Raw genomic sequence first — 24,693 nt, forward strand, 5'->3', positions numbered from 1 at the left:
ACAGTGCAAACTTCGAACATCTATTGTAACATTCAATCTGTCGTACACAATTTGTATTCATGTCCAATAAATGTATCAAATTAATCACTCTCTTGTTTCTATGCCCATCTTCTACCTCTGCAACCACTTACCCCTGACATTTCCGGGCATGGGTTCCTATACAATTCTTAATGCTTATGATGTGTCATACCTTCCCCCGAAGTTTGTTGCAACATTTACCGGACACCCTGTATATATATATATATATATATATATATATAAACGGATTTCTCTGATACATATATATATATAAGGCCGAAGTAAATATATATAAGCCGAAGTGTGTATATATATATATATATATACATAATCAAGTAATGTATAATTATAAAGTAATATATTATTAAAACACACAGGCTCCTAGTTTATCACGTGGAGAACTGAAAAATGGAAGTTAAGTTTTGCTGATCGGGAGGCTAGAATAAAAGCAATGAAGTTATTCTTAAAAGGAAAAACTGCTTCTTATTTTATACATGAGACATATTCTTATTTTATACATGAGAAAAAGTTTGATAAAAGCCAAACTTTGTTGTGTTATAAAAACAAAGTACAGTTTAATATTTGACTCTGCGCATTGCCTGTAGAAAGTTCAAAATTCGAGAAAACATGTTTACATTTGAGAGTTGCTAACGCATTCAAATCAATCCAAATCCTTACAGATGAATTTAAATGCTACTGTGCAAAATGTTGTGACACTGAATAACAAACCGAAATTAAAAAAAAAAAAAATATTATTATCTTCAATTTATACAAGCTGCAATGTTTACTGTAAGACAAAAATATTGTGCAATTTCAATGCTGATTGTGTTTGACCGCAGATTTAATATCTATTAGAATGTTGATAAAGTTTAAATTAAAAGATAAAAGTGGCGTTATCGCAATCATACTTTTATTTTTTTCATGAGCAAAACGTTTGATAAAAGCCAAAACATATTGTGTTACAGAAACGTATCGGAGTTCAATATTAAAAAAATTTGTGTAATTCAGAGTAGTTGAAAAAATCGTGGAAAATCTGTTTGAGAAGTGTAATTTTGAATTTAATAATTATAAACAATGCTGGAAGTTTTTCTATACGCAGTGTTACTCATCAGTGGCCTTTTCATCGGATTGACTGTAGCATTTTATACGTGGTATGCTAGTCTCGAAAGTACAAAAGCGTATAATCGTTTACCTAATATTAAAGTACATCTAATAATAACATATTGGAAAGAATTAAAGAAAATGTATTCCACAAAGCAACCCTTGGTGTGTAAGTAAAATATTTACATTTATGTTTCTTTTTCAGAAAAGAATCAGTAAAAATTTAAGTAAAATATTGTCTGCTTCGAAGAGAAACACGCCAATGAAAGATACAAAACTAGGCAAAAAAAAAAAAAAAAAAAAAAAAAGCAGCTTATAATGACGTAGATTTTGAATAAATAAAAAAACAAAATATTTTGGTTTTGATGATGAGAGATCTATATTTGATCGCGCGAAAATAAGATAGAATTTTATTCAGAGTTTATGCTAACGAAAGATTGCTTGTTTTGCTAAATTTTAAATTATTATTTATTTACTACGATTTCAACGAAAACGAAATGTCTTTATTTATATTTTACTTTTTTAAAAGGATGCTTTTACATTCTGACTGCACTGCAAAATTTTTCGTATTAAAATTTTGAAAGCAACTGTTGAAATTTAAGGAAGATTTTGTAATTTAATATATATTATATAAAATGCACGAAAATATAGTAATTAAAATCAACTATAGTTTAGAAATATGTGATCTCGTACAAATCCTTTTCAAAGTAAAATAAGCAAGCTAAGTATTTTTTTAAAGTAGTCATGTGTGAAATTGTTAAAACAATTACACATACTCCTAGCATATTAATTTCACAAAGCTGAGCATTATTTTAAAGGATTGAGTCCTTAAAAGGAAGGAACATATTTACAAAAGCCTAGATCACACCTTTACGAAATAAATAAGGATTTTGAATGTTATCTAAATTTTGCCTTTCTACCACTTCTAATTTTGAAGTCCTTGGGCTCCATGTGCTATCAGTACGATTTTGCGGTTACAGCCGAAAACATCGCAACGAGAAAACATCGTGGTACAAAACATCGTCGTCGAAAATAAAGCGGTTCAAAAACTTCGCAGTTTAAAAACATTGTCGTCGAAAATATCGTGGTAAAAAATAAAGTATCTACAAATCATCGCATGACGATAACATCGCAGACATGCTTCTTTCAGGCTTTAATAACTGTAAATGGATATTCCCATATTGATTTGTGATCGCAAGATGGAAAGAAGGATAATTTTTACTTTCATACTTTTTATTAACTAATAAATTTTTGCTGAGAAAATAAGAATGAAACTTAAGCATAGAAAATTAATGCAACTTATAGCACTTAATAGAATTTTAAACCGACATAGTTAACTAACAAAGACCATTAATAAATCATTTTTATAAAGTTTTTACTGGTAATTTTTCATGAAAAGTATAATCTATAATTTGCATTTAATTTTTTATGCTTAAGTTTCCTTCTTACTTTTTCAGCAAACATTTATTAGTTAATAAAATATGTGAAAATAAAAATTATCCTTCTTTACGTACTGCGCTCACAAATCATTATGGGAATATCCATTTACAATAATTAAAACCTGAAAAAAGCACGTCTGCGATGTTATCGTCATGCGATGATTTGTAGATACTTTATTTTTTACCACGATATTTTCGATGACGATGTTTTTAAACTGCGAAGTTTTTGAACCGCTTTATTTTCGACGACGATGTTTTGTAGCACGATGTTTTAGAACTGCGATGTTTTCTCTTTGCGATGTTTTCTCCCACGATGTTTTGTAGCACGATGTTTTAGAACTGCGATGTTTTCTCTTTGCGATGTTTTCTCCCACGATGTTTTGTAGCACGACGTTTTCGCCTTGCGTTGTTTTCTCCGCGACGTTTTCGTCCGCGATGTTTTTGCCACGATGTTATCGGCGGACACCGATTTTGCCCAGTTTCATCCCAAATTTGAGGGAGGTGGGTATGAAGGTCTCTCACTCATCTTTCCCTACCACCAATCAAAACTAGAAGACTTTCGACTTGTCATATATTTGGAGAGCCCCCATGCCGCGAAGATACTATACATTTACAAACATCCATGCCTTTTCCGGGATTCGAACCCGAGTCCTTCGGTAGTCAGAGTCACTAATCTCTTTTGAGTGGCATTAATTTACTTAAAAGAAGTTGCTATTGACAGAGACTTTTCACCTAATATTAATGACTAAGCAGTTAAAAAATTTTCGTCTCAGCATATCAAAAAGCACCCTCTCATTTTAGGAGATTATCAGAATTCTATCGTCATTTCTTCCTGTCCATCGGTTAGCTATAAAATTGCAGTTGTTTTACAGAAATTCCACTTTCGGCCCGCTTTCTCTTCTGTCAGTGAAATTCGAACTTCCATACTTATGGATGTGATACTTCAAATATGGACTTTTGGGGATTACAGGATTCCTTGCTAAAATGGTTTAATTTACTTTGGTCAAACTAACAGAGCTTAAAATTTCGCGCTAAGGAACATGAGGAATATTTTAGGAAAAAAGAAACGTATAAATTTCTGTTGCCTAACAATGTTGTTCCAAAATCACGTTTTCTAATTTCTGCAGTCAAAATTATTAAAAAAAAAAAAAAAAAAAAAAAAAAAAAAACACCTTCCGTTGGCGAATTAGATTTTCTAGAGGTGTTTCAGATATATAAAAATCATCCAGTTCTAGTTAGATAACAATTCCAACCTGTCTTTACCTTCAGCTGATAAGGAATTATTGCAAAGCTTTTTCATTTTTTATGTTTCATCAGTTGCAATTTTTAATTAAAAACTGTATTAAAATATAATTCAAAACTTTTCGCGTTAAGTATTTAGGAATTTTATATCAATATGAACAGCATACAGATTTTGACTAAAATTGATAAACCGGAAGAGATCCTTTACTTGAAGTTCTGAACAGAATTTTATAAAGAAATATATATTATGGGATAATACAAAAGTTCTCAAATTTGGTATTTGAAATAGGTATGTGATTGAGAACAACATTTTTAAGTACTAAATGTATTCTTGGTATTATGCGGAATGTAATGAGATTAAGCTCATTACGAAGTCAAGCTGTAGTTATGAATTAATTAATTGTATCAGCCTCAGGTCTCAATTTTATGTTCCTTTCACTGTTGTTTCGAATCACTTTCAAATAAAAGGATGCTGCGTCATCACTGCGTATTATTTTTAAAGAAGTAATATAGCAGATATAAATAATATAACGAATATAAAGAGAAATGTATGCCAACATTTAAAAATAGTGAATTCTAAAGATATACTGGTTTGAAAATTGTCTGATTGTAAAGTAATTGACTTGCGAATCCCAAACAGTAAAGGATCAGAAGATATACTACTATCGATAGGAATTTTTTAATGAAAGCATGATATGTATACGTAAGCACTTATCATTGCCCGTTGTATGGGAGAATAGAATAATAAAAAAAGAGTAGTGTTTATAATTACCATTGTATCATAACGTTAATAAACAAATTAGATTTTATTTATAAACGATCAAGCGGAAGTAATAGTTTATTTTTAGCTCGTTGCTATTTCGCCAATTCCATATATTAATGTGGAATTGGAGGGGAGTCATGTGCTGGCTACAGCAGGTTTTTTTTTGTTCTTTTATTTCTAACACACTCGATAGCTGTTTATAGCTGTATTTTCCTATATATAAACTGCCCACATTTGTTTGAATTTGAGTTAATTTTAAACACCTTTTGAATAATTGTGAATTGAAATTTAGTGAGTACTCGTTGAAGATCCGCCATTTTTTTAACGATAACGAATTTTGTTTTGATTATGATTTTGCTCTTAATCACAGAAGATCGAGAAAATAGTGAAAATTAAAACGTTATATTTTATTTTACTGCATTATGGGGATATTTATTCAAAGACACACAAAAGATCTAGCTAGATTCTGGGCAGACATGACAATGGAGAATGCAAGCTTCCAATCCTTTTGCTCTGTGTGATCTCTAGACACAGATACCGCATTCATAATGACACAAGCAAAAATAGGTTTCATCTGAAACTACAACATTACTATATTAATGGACGCACCTGTCGTTGTAGGCTCTGATTCTTGCTGTAGGGCCAAGAAAATTCGAAATAATGGTTGTCTCTCTAATGATCTGTGGCGCTGTAGGCGTCTTCATGCTTGTATGTGCGATACTTTGTTCTCTGCAAAGCACTCAATTTCCTAACCAGTATTACGTGATTTTGTTGTATGATTTCTAACAATGCTGTATGATGTGTACAAGACCAGAATTCAAAGTCCAGCTATTTTTGCTGAAAGCATTTGTCTTGCAATTCTCAGTGGGGAGAAGAACACAATGTTAGCAAGTTGTAAGGCAATCCATCGTAAAATTGTAACCAATATTGTAAAGAATCAATAGGAGAGAAATGGTAGTGACATGACCAGATTACTTGCCAAGGATATGGACTTCATAATGTGAACAGTGTGAAAACTTCTGTCGTTCTTATTTTTTGCTAGTACTGGGTACAAAAGAAGTGTAGTTTTGTACTTTTGTACTGTTAATTTTATATATGTTATCTACCATAGCTTGAAACAAGAAAAAGATTGATATTAAAATTTAAAGAATTATGTAATTCACGTATCAGAAACTGAACAGCTTCGTTTCAAAGATTTTGGGGAGAAATTTGGAATAAGTAAAAAACCAAATAAGTCATGTTCTAAAATCTAAAGGATAGAGAAAAAATAAAAATATTAGGGATTACTAATTCAAATGAACATCCCAGGACTGTAAAATTTAGAAAAATTGAAGCATGTGAAATTGATGCAGTTGTGTTCAATTGGTTTTGTTCTGTAAGGGCAAACAAACCTAAAAGCATCAAATGGTTGGTTAGAAAAAATTAAGTAAAGACAGGTCATTTCTTTTAACAGCAATATTCAACATGTAACAGACTGGATAAAAATACCTAAATGAAATTTGTAAGGAAATGGGGCTGAAAAAATCTACATTGCAGATGAAACTGAATAATTTCGTCGAATTTTTCCTAATAAAACTCTATGCTTCAAAGGAGAAAACAGCTCTCCTTTGAAGGATAGAGTTGAAGCATAAAATTCTGGCGGTTAAAAGCTCCAAGGAACGTCTCACTGTGCTGCTTTGTTGCAACATCGAAGGAGAGTTTGAGCAACCTCTTGTAACCGCAAAAAACAAAGATGCTTCAAGCACGTCTATCCAAACGCTGTATTTGTCCATAGGCAATACAATAAAATGTCATAGATGACGCAAAGCATAATGCCAGAATGGATGATTGCTCTTGACGCAACAATGTCTAGAAAAAATAGGTAGATTTTGCTATTTCTTGACAATTCGCCAGCCTATCCACCAAACATACAACTGGGATTGGTGAGATCAGTACTTTTACCACATAATGGTACAAGCTTCAAGGCCAGTTACATAAAACTATTTTTACGGCAAGTTCCTTGTCAAGCTGGGTGCAGAAACCAGCGATTAGCTTGAAATGTGTCAATGTACTGAATGCTATTCAATGGACACCACAGACTCTTAAATTCGTATTACAAAGTTGCGTCCAGCGCTGTTTCAAGAAAGCAGGCTTTGAAATTCCAGTTTCGAATACACAAATAAAGGCGTAAAAGTCTTTTATTTCAGTTGCAGTTGATGATGTGAGCTTCAACAAAAGTAATTTGGAAAGTAGTTAGGAAAACGAGGAACAGCCAAAGAAAAAAGTGTGTCATAAAAAACTATAGAAATGCCATACACCTCCCAGTTAAAAAAAAAAAAAGTTAGTCCCAATGAATCACTTAAAATTATCAACGGATTTAAAATTCACGTTGGAAACAATGTTTTCAATTCACAGACTTTCAAACAAATCCATGTAAAGGTGTGTGTTGTATTTAATTATGGCAAAGCACACTAGGGCTATCTGCCTAAAGGGGAGGGATGCCTTCGTGGAGGGCTTTCTAAGGGAAACTGGCTAGTATACACGTTACACATGGGGAAAACCACGAAAACACCCACACAGCCAGACCGTTCGCGGGATTCGAACCTCGGACGAAACTACTAGTGTTCAGCGACTTTACCGTTCGGCCGCTGGTGGGCCCTCCGTGTAAAGGATTATTTTCAATAAATCCTATTAAGTATACAACTGTACTGTTCATTTCATACATTTTTGTAACAATTAAGATTTTCTAATTAAGAATTTTCATTTTTCATTAACTTCATATTCAAAGAAACACTTATGACTATGTTACGTATCTGTATATTATTTATTTAAAGCTTGACATAACCTTAATTTCTAATGAAATTAATTTTTTTTTAGTATAGAACCTCTGAAGAATTACTGAATGCTCTTGTCATATTCACGCCACTTTATTCAACACCATACAGCAGCTGTTATAAGACCCAAATATTCACTCAGAACATGTTTTCATTGCTGGTCGTCACTCACAATGACTTTGTTTTATAAGATATTGCTTTGCCAACTAAATTCTTTTATCAAAATACCGTTTTCGTATCAGCTTCTTTAAGCACGTTTTCTGACTTTGTAGGGACTCTAGACAGATCAAGCCATTACCAAAGGATTTCGGAAAATGATATTGAAATTTGAAGCAACAGGTTCATTGGCTGTTCGTCCTGGAAGAAGACTAAGGCCCTTTAGTGATAAGAGATGAAATTTTGATTCATGTGGAAGAGCTTCAAATTTTAAGGACGTTAGTATTCGCCATGTAGTACAGGCGTTGGCGATAACATCCAGTTTCAGTTATAACCTACGAAATATTCTCCAAAATTATCCTCACAAACTTGTATTTGCACAACACTTGTTTCCACATGATTTTGACGCATGACTCTCAGTTCCCGTTAGTTTATTGTCCTCTGTGTGATTGATCGGAATGGTTTTGGAATATGATACAGACAGAGGGAGAGCAATTTCTTAGGATGAATCAATGAAATTTTGCAGTTGACGAATTTAGGCTTCACAGAATCTGGGCTTGTTTGTGCTGTATGTTGTATTCTTTAAAAGTGATGGTATTGCGCGGATTTACTACATCATATATTCTGGGATCATACGTTCTTTGAGAATTTAAATCCGACTGTTCCGGTGGCGCGCTTTATCAGTGCCAGAGATACGCAGCACTGTTAGAAAGCAAAATTTGTTCTAACTCTAAAAGCACATCAGTGCCTTGCACACAGTCTTTACGCAGACGGAGTTCTTCAACACGTTGTTCTAAGAATATTATTAAAATGTGTGTCCTAAATACGTGTAACTTTACATTTTTTCTTTTTGTTTCATGTTTTATTCAATGTATAATATGTACTCAAAATAATTTTCGTCAGAACAATTTTTATTCTCTATTAGTTTTTAACCAGTACCTCTGCGCTTTTTGCAAAGCGTACGAAAGGGAGAAAATATGTCAAGCTTGGATAGCAATTCTTCCCATTGTTTTCTTCTTCAAACCAGAAACTGTTGAGGTGAGCAATCATGAACTGTATTGCTTTTACTTAAAGTTTTTGCTTTTCAGTTGCTTTATTATTGTTGATCCCATAGCAAAATAATGGGCGACCAATAGACTAAGATGGATGAGAGGTACCAACTGTAATCGCGTGACTTTGGCCATCTTCATTCCGAGATTGATCAAGAATGCTGAGTTTGAAATCTGATATTCTCATATCTCTTGCTCCAGGACTTCCGGTGACCGTTTCCAAGTGCCAGCTGGAACTGAACTGTCTGCAATCTAATTTGAAATTCACAAACTTGTAATCTGCAAACTATAATTTCCTGTAGCAGTAAGCTGGCTTGATTCATTTTGATAAAGTAAATGGGCGATTCAGAAAGTGTAAAAAGTAAAACTAAGGTTAAATTAGAAAGAAATCTACAGAGGCTGTTCGCACATTTTTTAGACAATTTTGGTAAGCGGTAATAAAACATCGTTTGCTACAAAAGAAGTAATTGCAATTGTACTATGTTTTTAAAAGTCAAAATTATCGTCTGTGGCTTGAAAGTTTTATTTTTATTCAAAATGGCGAATTTAACAAAGCAGTGGTTCGAAGACTACATTTACGCTCTTTCCGAAGAGAAATATGCATACTCCGTTATCCCAAAACGATGTGAGAGTCATAGTTTTGTGATATCTAAAGCGTCGATAGGTAATATCATCAACAAGAAAGGAAAAAAAAAAAAGTCAAATTGGAGCCTGAAGTGGGACAAAAATTCCAAACAAGTATCCAAGGAAAAGCGGACATCTTCGACTATTGCAAAAGTACGTTGTTTAATGTTAAAAGAAAATCCCCCTAGTCAAAGGACAGTTGCAAAATCATTAAAATGATCGGTGCCCACTGTAAACAAAATGATAAACGTTGATTTAAACCTTAAGAAAACGAAAAAACACAATGTGCATCGTCTTCTTCCAAAGTATATCGCTCAACGCAGGACACGCTGCAGAATTCTATATGAGAAACACTTATCCAAAGAAAAATGGAAAACAATTGTCACAATAGATGAAGCATGGGTATATTTAAATGACTAACAAAAAAGAGCCATTTATTATCATAAAAGTAGAGGAAAAAATTTAAGTACATGGTTCAAAGAATCGAAAGAAAGTTTTTCTAAGGGATTCATGATTGTTGCTAGTTTTTCTTATAATGGCAAGTTAAAAATAAACAGAGTGCAAAAAAATGTCAAGATTAACTCCAAATACTATCAGGAACAGATTTTATCGCCAATTTTTCTGAATGAAATACCATTGCTTTACCCACAGTGCCATCCATCTGTGAGACTCCGTCAGGACAAAGCTAGCAGTCACACATCAAAATCCCCTGTAAATTTTCTTTTTGAACAACGGAAACTAATGTGCAATTTCAACTAATGTAAATTAAAGTTTTCTTAACAATTGATTTTGCACTTAGAGAATATATTTTATTGCATACTTTCATCCAAAAATAATCCCCAAAAATATTATTATATTTAAAATACAAAGTGTGATTAAAAAATACAAAAGAAAAGAAAAACCTGCTTTTCTGTATATTTAGTCGCAATGGCTACATCAGAGGCCTCATTTACACCAGAAACACTTTCCAGAAACTGATACGAAGGGAAGAAAGATTACAAGACCCTAAATTTCTTGCATTAGATCATTCTTGATTAACGTTAGAAGACAACTTAATGAAGTCTCACTAGCAATAGTGAGCTTCATGAACAATGACAAGAACAAATATTACCACTCAAGATCACTCCTGGCCCTTAGAGTGCAGAAAATAGCACGATTCGGCATACAAGCAACAGGAGCAAAAGCAAGAAACGAATTGGTAGCCTGACTAGAATTGTATAGAAAATTTATGCAGTACTTTCGTATTATTAATATACAGATAACATACTAGCGTCGTTTTGCAATTTAATTTTTTTGCTTAAAAAAAATTCCCTTACAGGTTTTGCTGAATAATTCCGCCATGAATACAAAATCGACTGAATACCGCTTTTTAGAACCATGGCTTGGAACAGGTCTCCTTACAAGGTAAGGTAAATTTAAAGATTATTTAACATTAAGCAATAGTAAGCCAGTTAAAGACCAGTGTTTTTAATTCAGACGACAAAATAATGAAACTGAAAAGATAGAATTAAATAATGTGCGTTTGCTGATTAAAAGTAATATGCAATCTTATAGGAATCACAGTATTTACTCCGAAAGTTTTAATCTTCCAGATTTAAGATTAGTCGTATTCTATTTTGAAACCGAATCACTCATTACGAAGTTTAAACATAATTAGCAATTAAGTTCTTAGAGATCTTTTTTCAATAAATGGTCCAGAAAATTTCAGTAAAATCTGGAAGAAGCTGCAGACACTTTGGAGGAATTTTAATAAGATTTCGATGAACAGACCTAGAATCATACTATATCACCTGAGTCGTACAGTAGTGTAATATTTTAAAATGTATCAAGGTCAAAAGATTTGAAAATTGTTACAGAATTCGGAACGCTTCTTCAGGAAGACAGAAATTTGCAAATGAATTAAATATCATAATAAAGCAGTATCAATTCAAAATTCAGGCTTCACGCGCGCTTCTAACGGGTAGAGGACTGCGTTACAGGGCGATAATATTTGGATAAATGCCGCTTCGAGACTAATAGCCCTTCTGGGGTAACGCGCTGTTGTGTAGTAGGCGAAACCGCCACACAAACCTCGGGTTGTAATGAACTTCTAACTCAAGTTATAACAATAACAGGGATTTTAATAAAATAAAAACATTAACAAGTGCATATCTAGACGATGTAGGACTTGGATACCTTCAGTCCCGTAATTTCAGAATTTCGTTAACAGGAAAAATAATTTATCGCATTATACACAAGGAGTGATAGTTGTAGCGGGCCAATATGCCCATAGTTCCAGCAGGAAAGTTGTCTCCTGTGGAGCGATGTCAGAACACCCGGGTGCCTGGGCCGAAAGCCCTACCCTAGATCGAAAATTTGAGCTGTTCTTAATTATGCAGACATAACAGTTCACATTAGAGTGCGAAGGAGTAAGTGCAGAATCTAGCAGAGTTAGCAATATGTAAAACTATGAAGAAGTAAGTACTTAATGATTGAATGTTGTGTATCTGGAAAAAAATTCGAGCTGGTGACTTGAAAAGTTGAATAAAAACAATTACAGTAGATTAAGAACATGGTAAAGTGCCAAACTTATGGTGACAGAAAATTTAATTGAAAAACTGAATGAAAGAGAGAGAGAGAGCATTACTACTAAAACCGAGGATATATAAATATTCTATAAACAGAGGTACATAATACATTTTTTTTTTCAAATTTAAATATAAATATGAAACTTGAACATTATTAGTTGGCGTTATTCATAAAGATTTCCTCAAACAGATTAAATAAAACAAACATTTTATCAATAGAATTGTTAGCAGCCTGAATTTCAAGCATCACAGCTGAGATATTTTGAAGAATATGAGCAATGGAGAAACCTTTGAGTATATTGTATATTTCTTTCACTAACTTAAATATATCTGAGAAAGCATGAATGCCAACTTCTTTAGTTTGATCCTATTTTCTGCTTGATTTCTTAACCTCAGTCTTAGCATTCTGTACAGTGTTAAAGCCTTGAGTGATGTTTGCATAAGAAAATCCAGGAGTAGCCTGGGTGGATTTCACCCTGCTGACTTCCTTATTGTTGTTACTAGTATTTTTAATTATTTTCGGGAACTTTGGGCACATTCTGTAATTTGCTGTGTGTCCTATTTCCAGGCAATTGCAAGACTTTACAACATCTAATTTCTTAGCTGAACAGTCTGAAGTTTTATGTGGGCCTGCGCATTTTACGCAGCGTGGATTAAGCTTACAAGAATCAGAATTGGTGGTGGAAGTGTTGGCAGTTGTTGATACTGCACAGCACCTTCACTCACTTTGTATTCAACAATTTCAACATAAAGTAAGTGGTATCATAAACCTTCGCAACACCTTTAACATTTTCAAGCTGAATTTGGAAGAGAGACATTGGTGCACGCGACCTAAGTCTGTGCATTTGTGCAACTTTTTTTTAACCTTGAAACGGAAAGTTGTCTTTTCAGGAAAACACCTTTTATATCTCACTGTGTGGTTACTTCATGGAGGTAGGAAGTAAGAAGGAGTCGCCCTAAACAAGTTTCTCCGTACCCTGGTCTGAAGCACCGGCGATCCCTACGTGGTGACCAAAACATTGGGTCATTTACCATTGAGTTCTATGGGATTTGACGCGTTCGGGTGTAAATATTTTGTAATTACGTCGCAAATATACATATAAATGTATATATTTTCTTTTTCTACAACACTTCAGAGTCCTAAGTATGTGAAAACAACATATTTTTAAACAACATTTCATCCTGAACGGAATTAAATGCTATACTTTTCACAGGACAGTTTTCTCAGAATGGTTTAATTTGAATGAAATATTTTCACAAGTTTTCGTTAATTACTTTAGAAAAAAAAATTACGGTAATTTGATTTTATTCGGTTAAGGTACAAAAATTAAGATCAAAGTTTATTGTATTATTAATATTAAAATTATGCATTATTTCTTTTCTATTTATAGAGCTTCTTCCTAAAATACTTTCTTAAATATGACATGATTTGTTGGCTTCTTTTAAATCGAAAAATGTAAGTCAATTTATAATTAATGCTCTATTCGGTTCATTTTAAATTAGAGAATTATTAGGAATTAGCGAAATACTTTAAAGAAGTATTTCGCTAATTCCTAATAATTAAATAGGTATTAAATAGTATTTAACTTTCTCTGAACATTTCTGAAAGGGAATAAAATAAGTTTTTTTTTTTTTTTTTTTTTTTTTTTTTTTAAGTATTATTTAAAACTTGTAACTGAGTTATTAAAAAATCTAAAGGGAATAATTATTTTAATTATACTTATCAGATTTTTTTTTTTTTTTTTTTTTTTTACCCTTCATTTCAACAATACATATTCCAAAACTCTTTATTACGTTCTTAAGTGCGCATCTCATAGCATTTGCTTTACAATACCTTTTAACAGATTGCTTTCCAATACGAACAATTCTTGCTTAAATAGTTTTATAACGTATTTGTCAACAGGATTTCAATTTATGTTTACAATTCAATATTAAGGTTATTAGATATTTAGATAACATTTATAATCATTATAAATTAGATATATTTAATCATTAGATTTCTTCACAGTACTTTCACAGTTGTTTATAAGTGAATAAATTCTTCATTTCAGATACATTTATAAATAAGTTAATGAATATTTAAGTATTTTGTCAAAGGCAGATACATGCTTTTTGCAAGCACATGCATAAATACCCATACATATTTCCTATTTATCATTTACGGCATGTGCAAATCTTTAATTTCTGTGCATTCACTATATTTTTCGTGTAAAGTAATTTACACTAATTTAGCATACACCCGAAAGTTTTACATAAAAAATATATATGAATATAATTTGAATGAAAATTATAAGTATTATTTTTAATACCCACTCAAAGGTCAGTTTTTCTTCAAAATTCCTCCACGATGGCATCTCTCTCTTTAGGCAGATAGCCCTTGCATGCGTTACTCTATTTAATAAAAACTTAATCTGACCTATGTGCCTAATTACAAATATTTTAACATACATAATTTAATATTTACATTTAGCCATCAAGTTTCAAAATTTTCAAATCTTCTAGAAAATAAATTTTGGCAGATCTCTTTTAGCAATTTTCTTAAAATCTATATTTTTGTAGTGCAACAGCTTATAATTTTATAAAACAAATTCATAATCAAAATCGCTGTTGTTAGTTATCGAAAAATAACCAAGATTTTTGCGTAAATGTCAGTAAACTATACAAACTGCTATTATCCATCACACTATGAATGTTTTTTTCATGCGAGAGTGTCCCTTTTTCGATTTCTATGGAACTGTCGTGTGTCGAAATACTATCAGAATCTTGTCAAGCGAGCTTCTGAATGTAAACAAAGAACACCCTGTCTGGTGACCCAAGCGTCAAAGCAGTGCTTCACTTCTAGCGCGGAATGGCCCCTCCTCCCTTTCCTACCTCCATGGGTTACTTGCCCTGAACTCCCGGAGGGGGGAGATTCCTTCACTCGTAAATAACAAAGGTGTCCATATTCTGACCCTGATGAAAAGACTTGTCCTTTGAAGTGAGTTTCGAGGATGCAACCGGAATTATGAAAAAAGGCAGCTCATTCCACAGGATTTCACCACTCATTTGAAAGAGCTACCAATGCATTCTGAAATCATTCATCCCAGACAAAGAACCACTATCTCCGTGGAACAGTGTTTGGTCGTCACCTTCGAGAAACAAGGCGGTCCAGCTCTCTCGTGACGTCACGATGAGGAGTGCAAAGAAATCTCTCTCCTGCATTCGAAGCGAGTGAACCCACAGAGCGCTAATTTATCAGAGACGATAATTTTATATTATTCTGATGTGAAGTAAATTGGAGATTATTAAATAAATGATACTATGTTAATATTTAAAAACTATATATCACGCTTTAAGATTTCAGACATCTGAGCTTATTTTTCTTAATACTTGATAAAAGTTTTCACCTGGATGATCAATAATTATTTATATTAGTCTCATTTTGTTTTCCATAGATTGGATAAACTTTCCAACGCTTCATAACGCGGAAATGTTAAGCTTTCGAACTGCAAACGAAACATTGCATATTATTTTTCATTTATATGTAAACATGAGAAATATGAATAAAAAAAGAGCATTTTAAAAGAACCAAACTTTTTCTTACAGACTTTTTAAATAATATTTAATTTTCTTCAGTATGGCGATAAAATGAAAGAACTAGCCTTTTCGGTTATTACATTAATTTTTTAAGCAAATTTTAGTGTAGAAGATCTTTTATAATAAACTAAATATTAAAAAGGAATATTTCATCATTTATTTATCGATATAAATATATTAAAATTTATTTTTAATGTCAACATTGTTTTAAACTGTCAAATGGTGCTATTGTTATTATTAAAATTATTATTAAACTTGCAGTGATCCAGATTCTTACAGAATAAAAACCAAACATCTATTTTTAATCTGTCACAGAAGATCATTTTACTTTAATTTTGCCGACTGTCTTTATTAAACACTTTTTTAATTGCAATATGAATTCTTACTATTCTATATTACTCTTTAGCAAAATCTTGATATGTCCACATTATTACTTTAAATCTATAATGACAAGTACATTATTATGATCATAAACTCTAACGTGTTTTCGTAGCTCTTTAGATCGAAAGTTGTGCCTGCAACTATGTGTGAGTTTTGATTTTTTGGATTACTTATGCGTATAGTTAAGGAATTGTAAAGGGGAAAAAATAATAATTCTCTGAAAATTTAATAGACAACAATTTGAAAGGAACACACTGCAGAATTATGTTTTAAATTTTAAAATATGCAAGGCAGTTAGCCGAGGTTCCCACATCTCGTTACCGAAGCGCACGTGGTAGAGCCTATATCAGATCAGGAAAGTGGAATGATAATATAGGATACCGGACGTCCCTTGCAAAAGTACTTCATTCTTCCAGTATATTTAATCTTTTTTAATTGTTTATTCTAATGTAGCCATTTAAAACATCATATACTCTATAGCTTTTCAAAAATGTAGCATTTTGCTAATGTATGAAGTTTAATTTAAATAAACGTAACAGCAAAATTTTAGGGTAAAAAAATTCTAAGCTTTATAAGCAACTGGTGCAGCAATATTGTTTTCAGCTTTTGTTTATATATTTTTAAAAATATAATTTTAATTCCAATTTTCACAAGAATTTTGAAAAATGACAAAAAAAATTAAAAAAAAAAAAAAAGGGTAATGTGAAAAACACAAATTTGAATTTTTAAATGAAAAACAGTATTACTTTAAATCTATAATGACAAGTACATTAAAAATAAAACTGAAATAAATTTGATATTACAAATCATTTAATGCTATATGATTAATATATATTCATAATGCACAGCGTTTCAGCAATACATGAAACAAAATTTACTATACATTAAATAATCCTGTAGTATTATGGACTTAATTAATTTATTGTTTCCTTTTATATTTTACACTAGTTATTGTTTACTTTTTTTATACTTTACTCTAGTTTTTCAGTAGAAATCATTTTAGCTTTAAGAACAAATACATTAAACCTATCGAATATTTAATCTAGTTTTCTTTAAATATCAATAAAATCATAGCAATGAAACCTCACGCTGCTGTTTTTAGTCCGAATGAAGTCCTTCCGTTTTATTGCACGTATCCACTTTCACATCTGCATCAACAGGAAAAGCGAAAATATGTATTGTAATTTCCGTTACATCGCGGCACTGAACACATGTAAGACATTATATTGTTCCTGGAACAACCCACAAAGTTAGATGCACTGGTTACCAGCTTTACGACTGAACTAACAAATGCTCTTGATGCAAACAGCACTCCTGTCTCTCACAGATAAAAAGCTACAGACCCAAAACTAAAAAAACTCATTCAAGAAAGAAATGCTGCCCGCAAGGATTGGCAAAAGTACAGGTATCCTGCGGATAAGACTGTGCTTAATCGACTAAACCACCAGGTCAGGGCTCTCACACACCAACATACACAACGCGACTGGGCCAACTATCTCTCTTCCCTTTCAGCAGATAAAAGCTCCGTCTGGAAGGCGACTGCAAAATTAAAGAGATGCTACACCAACATTCCGCCTTTAAACGGCCAACAGAAAATTGCCACCACCGAAATTGAGAACGCTGAGTCACTAGCTGATCACTATGCTTCTCAATTCCGCACAAACAACATCTCCCACCCTCCAACAGAATACTTGGTTAACAGTACACTAACAGAATTCCTCTCAAAGCCACGCACGAACAACATTACTCCTGTCAAACCTTCAGAGGTCTACGGCTACATCGAGAAACTACTTGTCAACAAGAGTCCAGGACTGGACAAGATCTTAAATAAGATGATCAAGTGTATGGGAATCCCCATGCTACTCAAACTGGTTGCTATCATCAACGACATGCTTCGCCTGGGCCACTACCCTACGCCATGGAAAACAGCCATCGTAACACCAGACTCAAAGACTGGAAAGCCACCTACAGAGCCAGCTTCTTACAGAAACATCAGTCTCCTATCTTCGCTCAGCAAGGTAGCTGAGTACATCATTCTCCAGAGAACCCTTGCTTATACTGAGCTTAATAACATCATTATTCCACAGCAGCATGGGTTTCGTAAGAATCACTCAACTGTTCACCTGCTCTACAGATTCACTGAAATGATCTCGCAAGGACTTCAGGGCTGGCGTCCCGCAAGGGAGCCTCCTTGGGCCCATTTACTGTAATATCTACACGAACGATATCCCACAATCACCACATACCACCCTGGCAATGTACGCCGATGATACGGCAATCCTCTCAAAAAATACGGCAATCCTCTCCTGGCTCGGTTATACAAACACTCGAAACACACATCCACACACTGGAGTCCTGGCTTAACGCCTGGAAAGTCAAGATCAACATAGAAAAGTCTGAGGCCATTTGGTTTACAAAAAGGACCACCATCGATAATGAAAAATGTATTTATATGTACGACACCCCTATTCAATGGACTAAGCATGCCCGATACCTTGGTATTACTTTGGATAGGCGACTCACCTGGACCCCACGCATTACCAATTATTGCCAATTTACGAACGAACACTTACCTCCTTAATTGGCCGGAACTCAGTTCTCTCTATAGATAACAAATTGCTCATTTACAAGACCCTTTTGCGTCCTATACTCTCTTATGCCTGCCCTGTTTGGGGATATGCGAGCATAACAAATGCAAAGAAAATCCAAATACTACAAAACGTTATACTCCGACAAGTGGCGAACTGTCGATGGTTCATTAGAAACACGGCAGTTCACCAAGAGCTTGAGATTCCAACTATTTATGCTTACTTTGCTCTTCTTTCAGAAAAATTTTACAATAACATACCTAATGTAAACAATAGCACCATTACAGTGGTCAAATATGACTTCAATAGAAAACGACCGCTTGCGATCCTCAGGTACCTTGAATAGTAAATATGCTGTTAACTTTTGTATCCACCCAACTGTCAAATTTAAATATTCCTGTACACCCTCTTTTACTGATTGTTTTTTTTTTTTTTTTTTTTTTTTTTTTTTTGTTGCTTTGTTGCAAATATCTAAACTGTAAATATTGTATATATATATTTTTTACTTCCCACTATGTTTTATATTTAATGTTATTTTTCATCATTTTATGCTAACTACTATTGCTATGACTACTACACATATGTGGACTCTCTAGTATTCAGTGAGATTTAGGCATTTTGTCTTGTTTTCTCTTCATGCCATTGCTTTATTCATGCGCACTTACCTTCGTTACGGCCTGCACTGCAGGGGTATTTTCCGTCGGACTCTGTCATTGTATTCTCTCAGCTCATCACTCTTCTGAACTTTTATTTGCTTCGTTACTTTCATAAACTGTTCGAAACTTCAAGAAATCGAAAGTCGGAAGCATTATGCCGGGATAGCGACATAACGCGGGGACCCATTTTGCGAAACTCTTCGAGTTTGCCTGAGCCGACTACGAAAAAAGCATGGTATATACAAAGATTTTAAGTCAATAATTGCAGTTCAACCACTTCTCTCGTAGCAATGGCGACTAACAATAACCTATGACCCAACGCTGCCTTCAAACCCAAAGAAGGGTGCATTCTCTGGACTGACTTCACCCGCTCTACGTCACTGAGCTGTAAGGCCCTGTTCTCGAAGGCCACGGTTTGGTACACCAGGGTACCTGAGCGACAAGGCTTTACCCCTTGTAGAACAGTAGGGGAATTGCGAATGGTATGATGAAATAACCTAAAAGATATCTAAGGTAATTTGTTTTTATATAATAAAGTTTTTAAAATGAATAATTAATAATTTAGGATTCATATTTAAGCCAAAAGTTAGGCAATGCTAATTAAAGTGTTAAGTGATGTCAAATGAATGCAGGCCAGAAGTCGTCGAGCTGGTGAGCGTGTGGATAAAGGCAAGGTTAGGCGAACACTGGTAATTTGAATCCGATAAGTAAGACATAAATCCTATGAACGTAAGACTAAGAAGAATGCATAACAGATACAATACAAGAAGATTAACATAAACCGTAAAGGCATTATAATAAATATTACCTAATATATACATTCAGTTGGGGTTTAGGGCCTGTCCATATTTGCTAGGTCATTGTAGTCATAATGGACGGGTTGTTAATTGTTTTATGTCTTTCATGAAAGCTTTTAGCAAGTTTATAGTAATGTGAGCGTAGTTGCTCCTTAACCAGTTTTTCATGAATTCCCTTGTTGCGGATATACCACTCGGCTCGATTCACCAGCAGATTCTGCATCTGCGAAGAATTAGAGGACAGTAGTAAGCGCCTGTAACCCGAGGACGGAAGTGACGTCACAGAAAGGGGACGTGGCCGCCGCCATCTTGGATCACGTGACAAGCAGAAGGGACGTAGATGAATTGGACAACGTAGACGGAATGACGTCGTGTAGAGTTTCGTTTTTATTCTGTGGCAGGCACCGACCTATTTTTGAAAGATTTTATTGTTATGGCAACGAACATTTTTTTATATTTATGGCGACGAGATCTTGAATCACGTGTTTGGCATGATATCAGTTTTTATTTTACTATTTTCATTTATTTATTTAATATGCAATTACTTTCGCAATGAGGGCTTTGATTTAAATTAGTAATAAAATAAAAATCACTGTTTTGTAAATATGTTTCTCTTTGACTCAAAATCTTCTTTATCAGATTCAAAATGAACAATTAACCGTGCACAACTAATATATTATATTGATGAACTAGAGTTATATTTTAACTTACTAAATTGCATTTCAAGTGATCGTGTTTATTGCATCTTTTAATAAAATCTTTTAATAAAAGTCTGAAATGAATGTTTCATTACCAAATTTGTATTTTCTGACTTTCTTCTACTGAAACGAAAACATTCATAACTTATATTGCGAAGAAACATTTGTACATTTTGATTAATTTTCATACCACTGGATTATCTCTGAAAATTTGTTTCCTAGTCCAAGGCTAATATATTACTAATTTTCGCTTTTTCCTATATGAAAGCAGCAGCAACAGCAACAGCAACAGCAGCAACAACAACAGCAACAGCAGCAAAAACAACAGCAGCAACAGCAACAACAGCAGCAACAACAACAGCAGCAGCAGCAGTAGCAGCAGCAACAGCAGCAACAGCAGTAGCAGCAGCAGCAACAGCAGCAGCAACAACTGCAACAACAACAGCAGCAGCAACAACAGCAGCAGCAACAACAGCAGCAGCAGCAACAGAAGCAGAAGCAACAGCAACAGCAGCAGCAACAGCAAAAGCAACAACAGCAGCAACAACAACAGCAGCAACAGCAGCAGCAGCAACAGCAGTAACAGCAACAGCAGCAGCAACAGCAGCAACAGCAGTAGCAGCAGCAACAACAGCAAAAACAACAACAGCAAAAACAGCAGCAACAACAACAGCAGCAACAAAAACAGCAGCAACAACAGCAGCAACAACAGCAGCAGCAACAACAAGAGCAACAGCAACAGCAGCAGCAGCAGCAAGAGATGGCAAGTTCGAATCCCGTCCGTGGAGTTATTTTTAAAATTCAGGGAAAATAATATTAAATGTAATAAAAATTACACTGGTGTGCAAAAATTGAGGACGAAGTCGAAAAATTAGTATATCAGCTGAACGAAGAGGCAGAGCGGACAGAAAGACCAATCAGGAGATTAAGTAAGGTGATGTACGGTAGCACATGCGCAGACATGCAGGTAGACGTAATGGGGGAGTGTCTGAGTAGTATAAAGCATGTTGTCGGTGTAAGATCAGTATTTCTGGCAAAGAGATTGCACTCCGTATAGCAGTTAAAATCACACCGAGTTGCTGCCTCAACGAGAAATGGCGAATAATCAATCTGTTAGACGACATCTGGATGCTTTTACCCGAGGTCGAATCATTGGGAAGTTGGAGGAAGGCCGCAGTGTGACAAGTGTGGCTGCAGAGTTCGCAATTGCTCACAGCATCGTTTCACGACTTTGGAGACAATTTCAAACTACAGGAACAGCTATCCGGGGGTTTAGTAGTGGTCGTCCACGGGGAACCACACCCGCAGCTGACCGGTATATTGCCTTACAGGCCAGAAGAAACAGGCGCAGGCAGCGGGAGAAATCGCTAGACACACGACACAGGCGACTGGACGACCAATATCGCGTTTTACCGTGGCCAGAAGACTGCACGGTGGTGGTCTGTTCCCACGACGCCCTGTACGGTGTGTACCTCTAACGCTTGCCCATCGGAGAAGGCGTTCTCTGTGGTGCCGGGAACATCGGAATTGGAGAGACAATGAATGGGGACGAGTACTCTTTACAGATGAGAGCAGATTCAGTCTGAATAGCGATTCTCATCGCATACTCATCTGGAGAGAGCGGGGAAGCCGCAATCATCCCTCGAACATCATTGAAAGGGGCAGGTATGGAGGTGGCGGTGTTCTCGTTTGGGGAGGCATCATGCTTGGTAGTCGTACAGACCTTCACATCTTAGAAGCAGGTTCAGTCAACGGGACCCGTTATTGTAACGAGATTCTTCTTCCATATGTGCGTCTTTTTAGAGGCGTTATGGGTCCGCAGTTCCTTTTCATGGACGACAATGCACCATGTCATCGCACAGTAGCTGCCGAACAGCTCCTAGAGAGTGAGGATATTGAACGTATGGATTGGCCGGCACGATCTCCGGATCTCAATCCCATGGAGCATGTATGGAATTTTCTAGGCAGACGCTTGGCAGCTCGTACCTTACCACCAGTAAAGATTCCGGAGCTTCGATTGGCACTGCAAGAAGAATGGGCAGCAATGCCTCAACAACTCATTGACATCCTCATTCTCAGCATGGGCAGACGCTGTGAAACCTGCCTAGCAGTCAGGGAAGATCATATCCCCTATTAAAGACAGGATGTTTCTTGCTGGACACCCATCACAGGGATGTTTCGGCCTTCAGTCGCATTGCGCTCCATGCTACTTTTTCAATAAAGCTTCTTTTTATTCCTCTGATTTCTCTTTTAGTAAGTGTTGCTTACATTACTCATGTCCTTACGTATTGGGGATCTTACAGTATTAAATGTGTTGATTTGGAAAGCTTTTGTACAAAGTTATATTGAAAAAACCGTCTCGTCCTTAATTTTTGCACACCAGTGTAATTAAAGGTATTAATGAAAAAAAATGATGTACTAAGTAATCAAATATAATCTCGTATAAAATAATTAAAAATAACAACGTATTAATTAAAATAATAAGGGAAGTAATTGCATATTAAATAAATAATAATAACAAAATAAAATCTGATGTCATGCCCAACACGTGATTCAAAAGCTCGTTGCCATAAACATAAAAAATGTTCGTTGCCATAAAAAATAAAAACTTTCAAACATAGGTCGTTGTCACAGAATAAAAACTAAACTATACATGACGTCATTCCGTCTATGTCACATTCCGGCGGCCACATCCCCTTTCTGTGACGTCACTTCCGTCCGCCGGTTACGGGCGCTTACTACTGAGGACGGTAAAATAACAAAAGACCTCCTACGTTACGAAACCTTTCTTATAAAAAAGAACTAACTCAGAAGAAACATCGTCAAAATAATGAATATGGTTGCAAACGCGTGGAATAGAAAATTTCATTTCTGAGATAGAATTTTCCATCTGACGAAAACTTCCAGTGAGCACAACAGTTCCCCCCCCCCCCTTTGTCTTCTATTCAAGCCGGATGTTATTACACACATAACAGATATTAAGCCATTAGCTTTCATTTTACAAGTTATTCCGATAAAACAAATACCAGGTAAGTAATCATCAAGACAATTCATAACAAACATCGAATCGCCAGAAAAGCAAAGGACACACATATGCAAAAAATTAATTCTTACAAATATACTCAAACACCGATGCTGATGAAATGTTGCAACCCTTATAAGCACTATATTCGCAGAAAGATGCAGTGGAAGGGCAATAATACCACTTGATTCCACGGTAAAGCACGGATGCTCTTGTCTGTTGTCAATTATCTATTAACTATATAAATTTCTAAAATTTATGAAATTTAAAAGATTGAACTTGATGGATTGATAATTTCAAATCTGATTAGATTGCACCGAGCCCACCAGTACGCGAGCGGTAAAATCGCTGAACACTGGTATATCTGACTTGGGTGTGATTTCAGGCTAACGGGCTGGCAACAGGGACGTTTCCGTGGTTTTTCCCATGTGTAACATGTATACGAGTCAGTTTCCATGAGAAAGTAGTACGGACGGTTTAAACCTTTCCTTCTGACATGGTACACAATTATTAACTTCAATCTAATTTTCAAAAAGCTAAATTAGATTTTTTAACCCAAACGGGCGTTAGTCCAGAAGCACTTTTACTCTTAAACAGCATATTACGTCGAATCACTAAAAGCGTTGAATAACTTTTCAAATTGTTGCCACCAAATAATATCGCCCCGTATTATATTTAAAGGAATTAAGTAATGAAGAATCTGCATGAAAGATGGATGGATGTTTCTAGCATTGTGAAAAAACTACAACGGTACCTACAGCCACCAAATTTTGAATAACGTTGTTCTCCAATGGGCCCTGGAAGCCCAAATTTTGAATTTCGAATTATTTTAAGGAAGATTACGTTAAAAGAAGATTTCGGCGAAAAAATTTGATTTTTTTTAATTACCCAATTTGAAAGGTCAGTTTTGTAGGATTCCAAAAATAGTTCATTTTTACGTTTGTGATAATTAGAAGAGAAGATATAGCCAATTAACTGCACTGGAAGTGAAAGCAGAAAGACCGGAAGTGCCATTTAAAAGGCTCAACTTAAAGGTAAACAATGTTGTTATCCGTGTTTTTTTTTTTTTTTTTTTTTTTTTTTTTTTTACCTGTTTGTGTTTAAAAATTGTGCTAAAACATTTCATTTTAATTCTGGGTACTTTTTTTGTTTCTGGTAATAATTATTTGCCTTATTTTTTTGAATTAGGACTGGCAACATTGC

The 24,693-nt window shown here is 34.6% G+C and overlaps 1 protein-coding gene across 6 annotated transcripts in view; it reads left to right on the forward strand.

The window, feature by feature from the left end:
• Window positions 1–958: 958 nt before the first annotated feature.
• Window positions 959–24,693, forward strand: part of LOC118192978 (cytochrome P450 4C1-like) — an 86,729-nt gene continuing 62,994 nt past the window's right edge. The window contains exons 1-4 of one of the 6 annotated variants that reach the window (XM_085814091.1): window positions 959–1,288; window positions 8,458–8,570; window positions 10,524–10,609; window positions 20,737–21,231. In XM_085814091.1, the coding sequence (XP_085670217.1) occupies window positions 1,093–1,288; window positions 8,458–8,570; window positions 10,524–10,609; window positions 20,737–21,231 (890 nt within the window). In that variant the 5' untranslated portion in view covers window positions 959–1,092. The remainder of the gene's footprint in view (window positions 1,289–8,457; window positions 8,571–10,523; window positions 10,610–20,736; window positions 21,232–24,693) is intronic. The other 5 variants (XM_085814092.1, XM_085814093.1, XM_085814094.1 and 2 more) reach the window with 5 other exon arrangements.

This window comes from Stegodyphus dumicola, chromosome 3, assembly GCF_044657685.1.
Source record: "Stegodyphus dumicola isolate Sdum_Otavi_A_Nest chromosome 3, ASM4465768v1".
Classification (NCBI taxonomy): Eukaryota; Metazoa; Arthropoda; class Arachnida; order Araneae; family Eresidae; genus Stegodyphus; species Stegodyphus dumicola.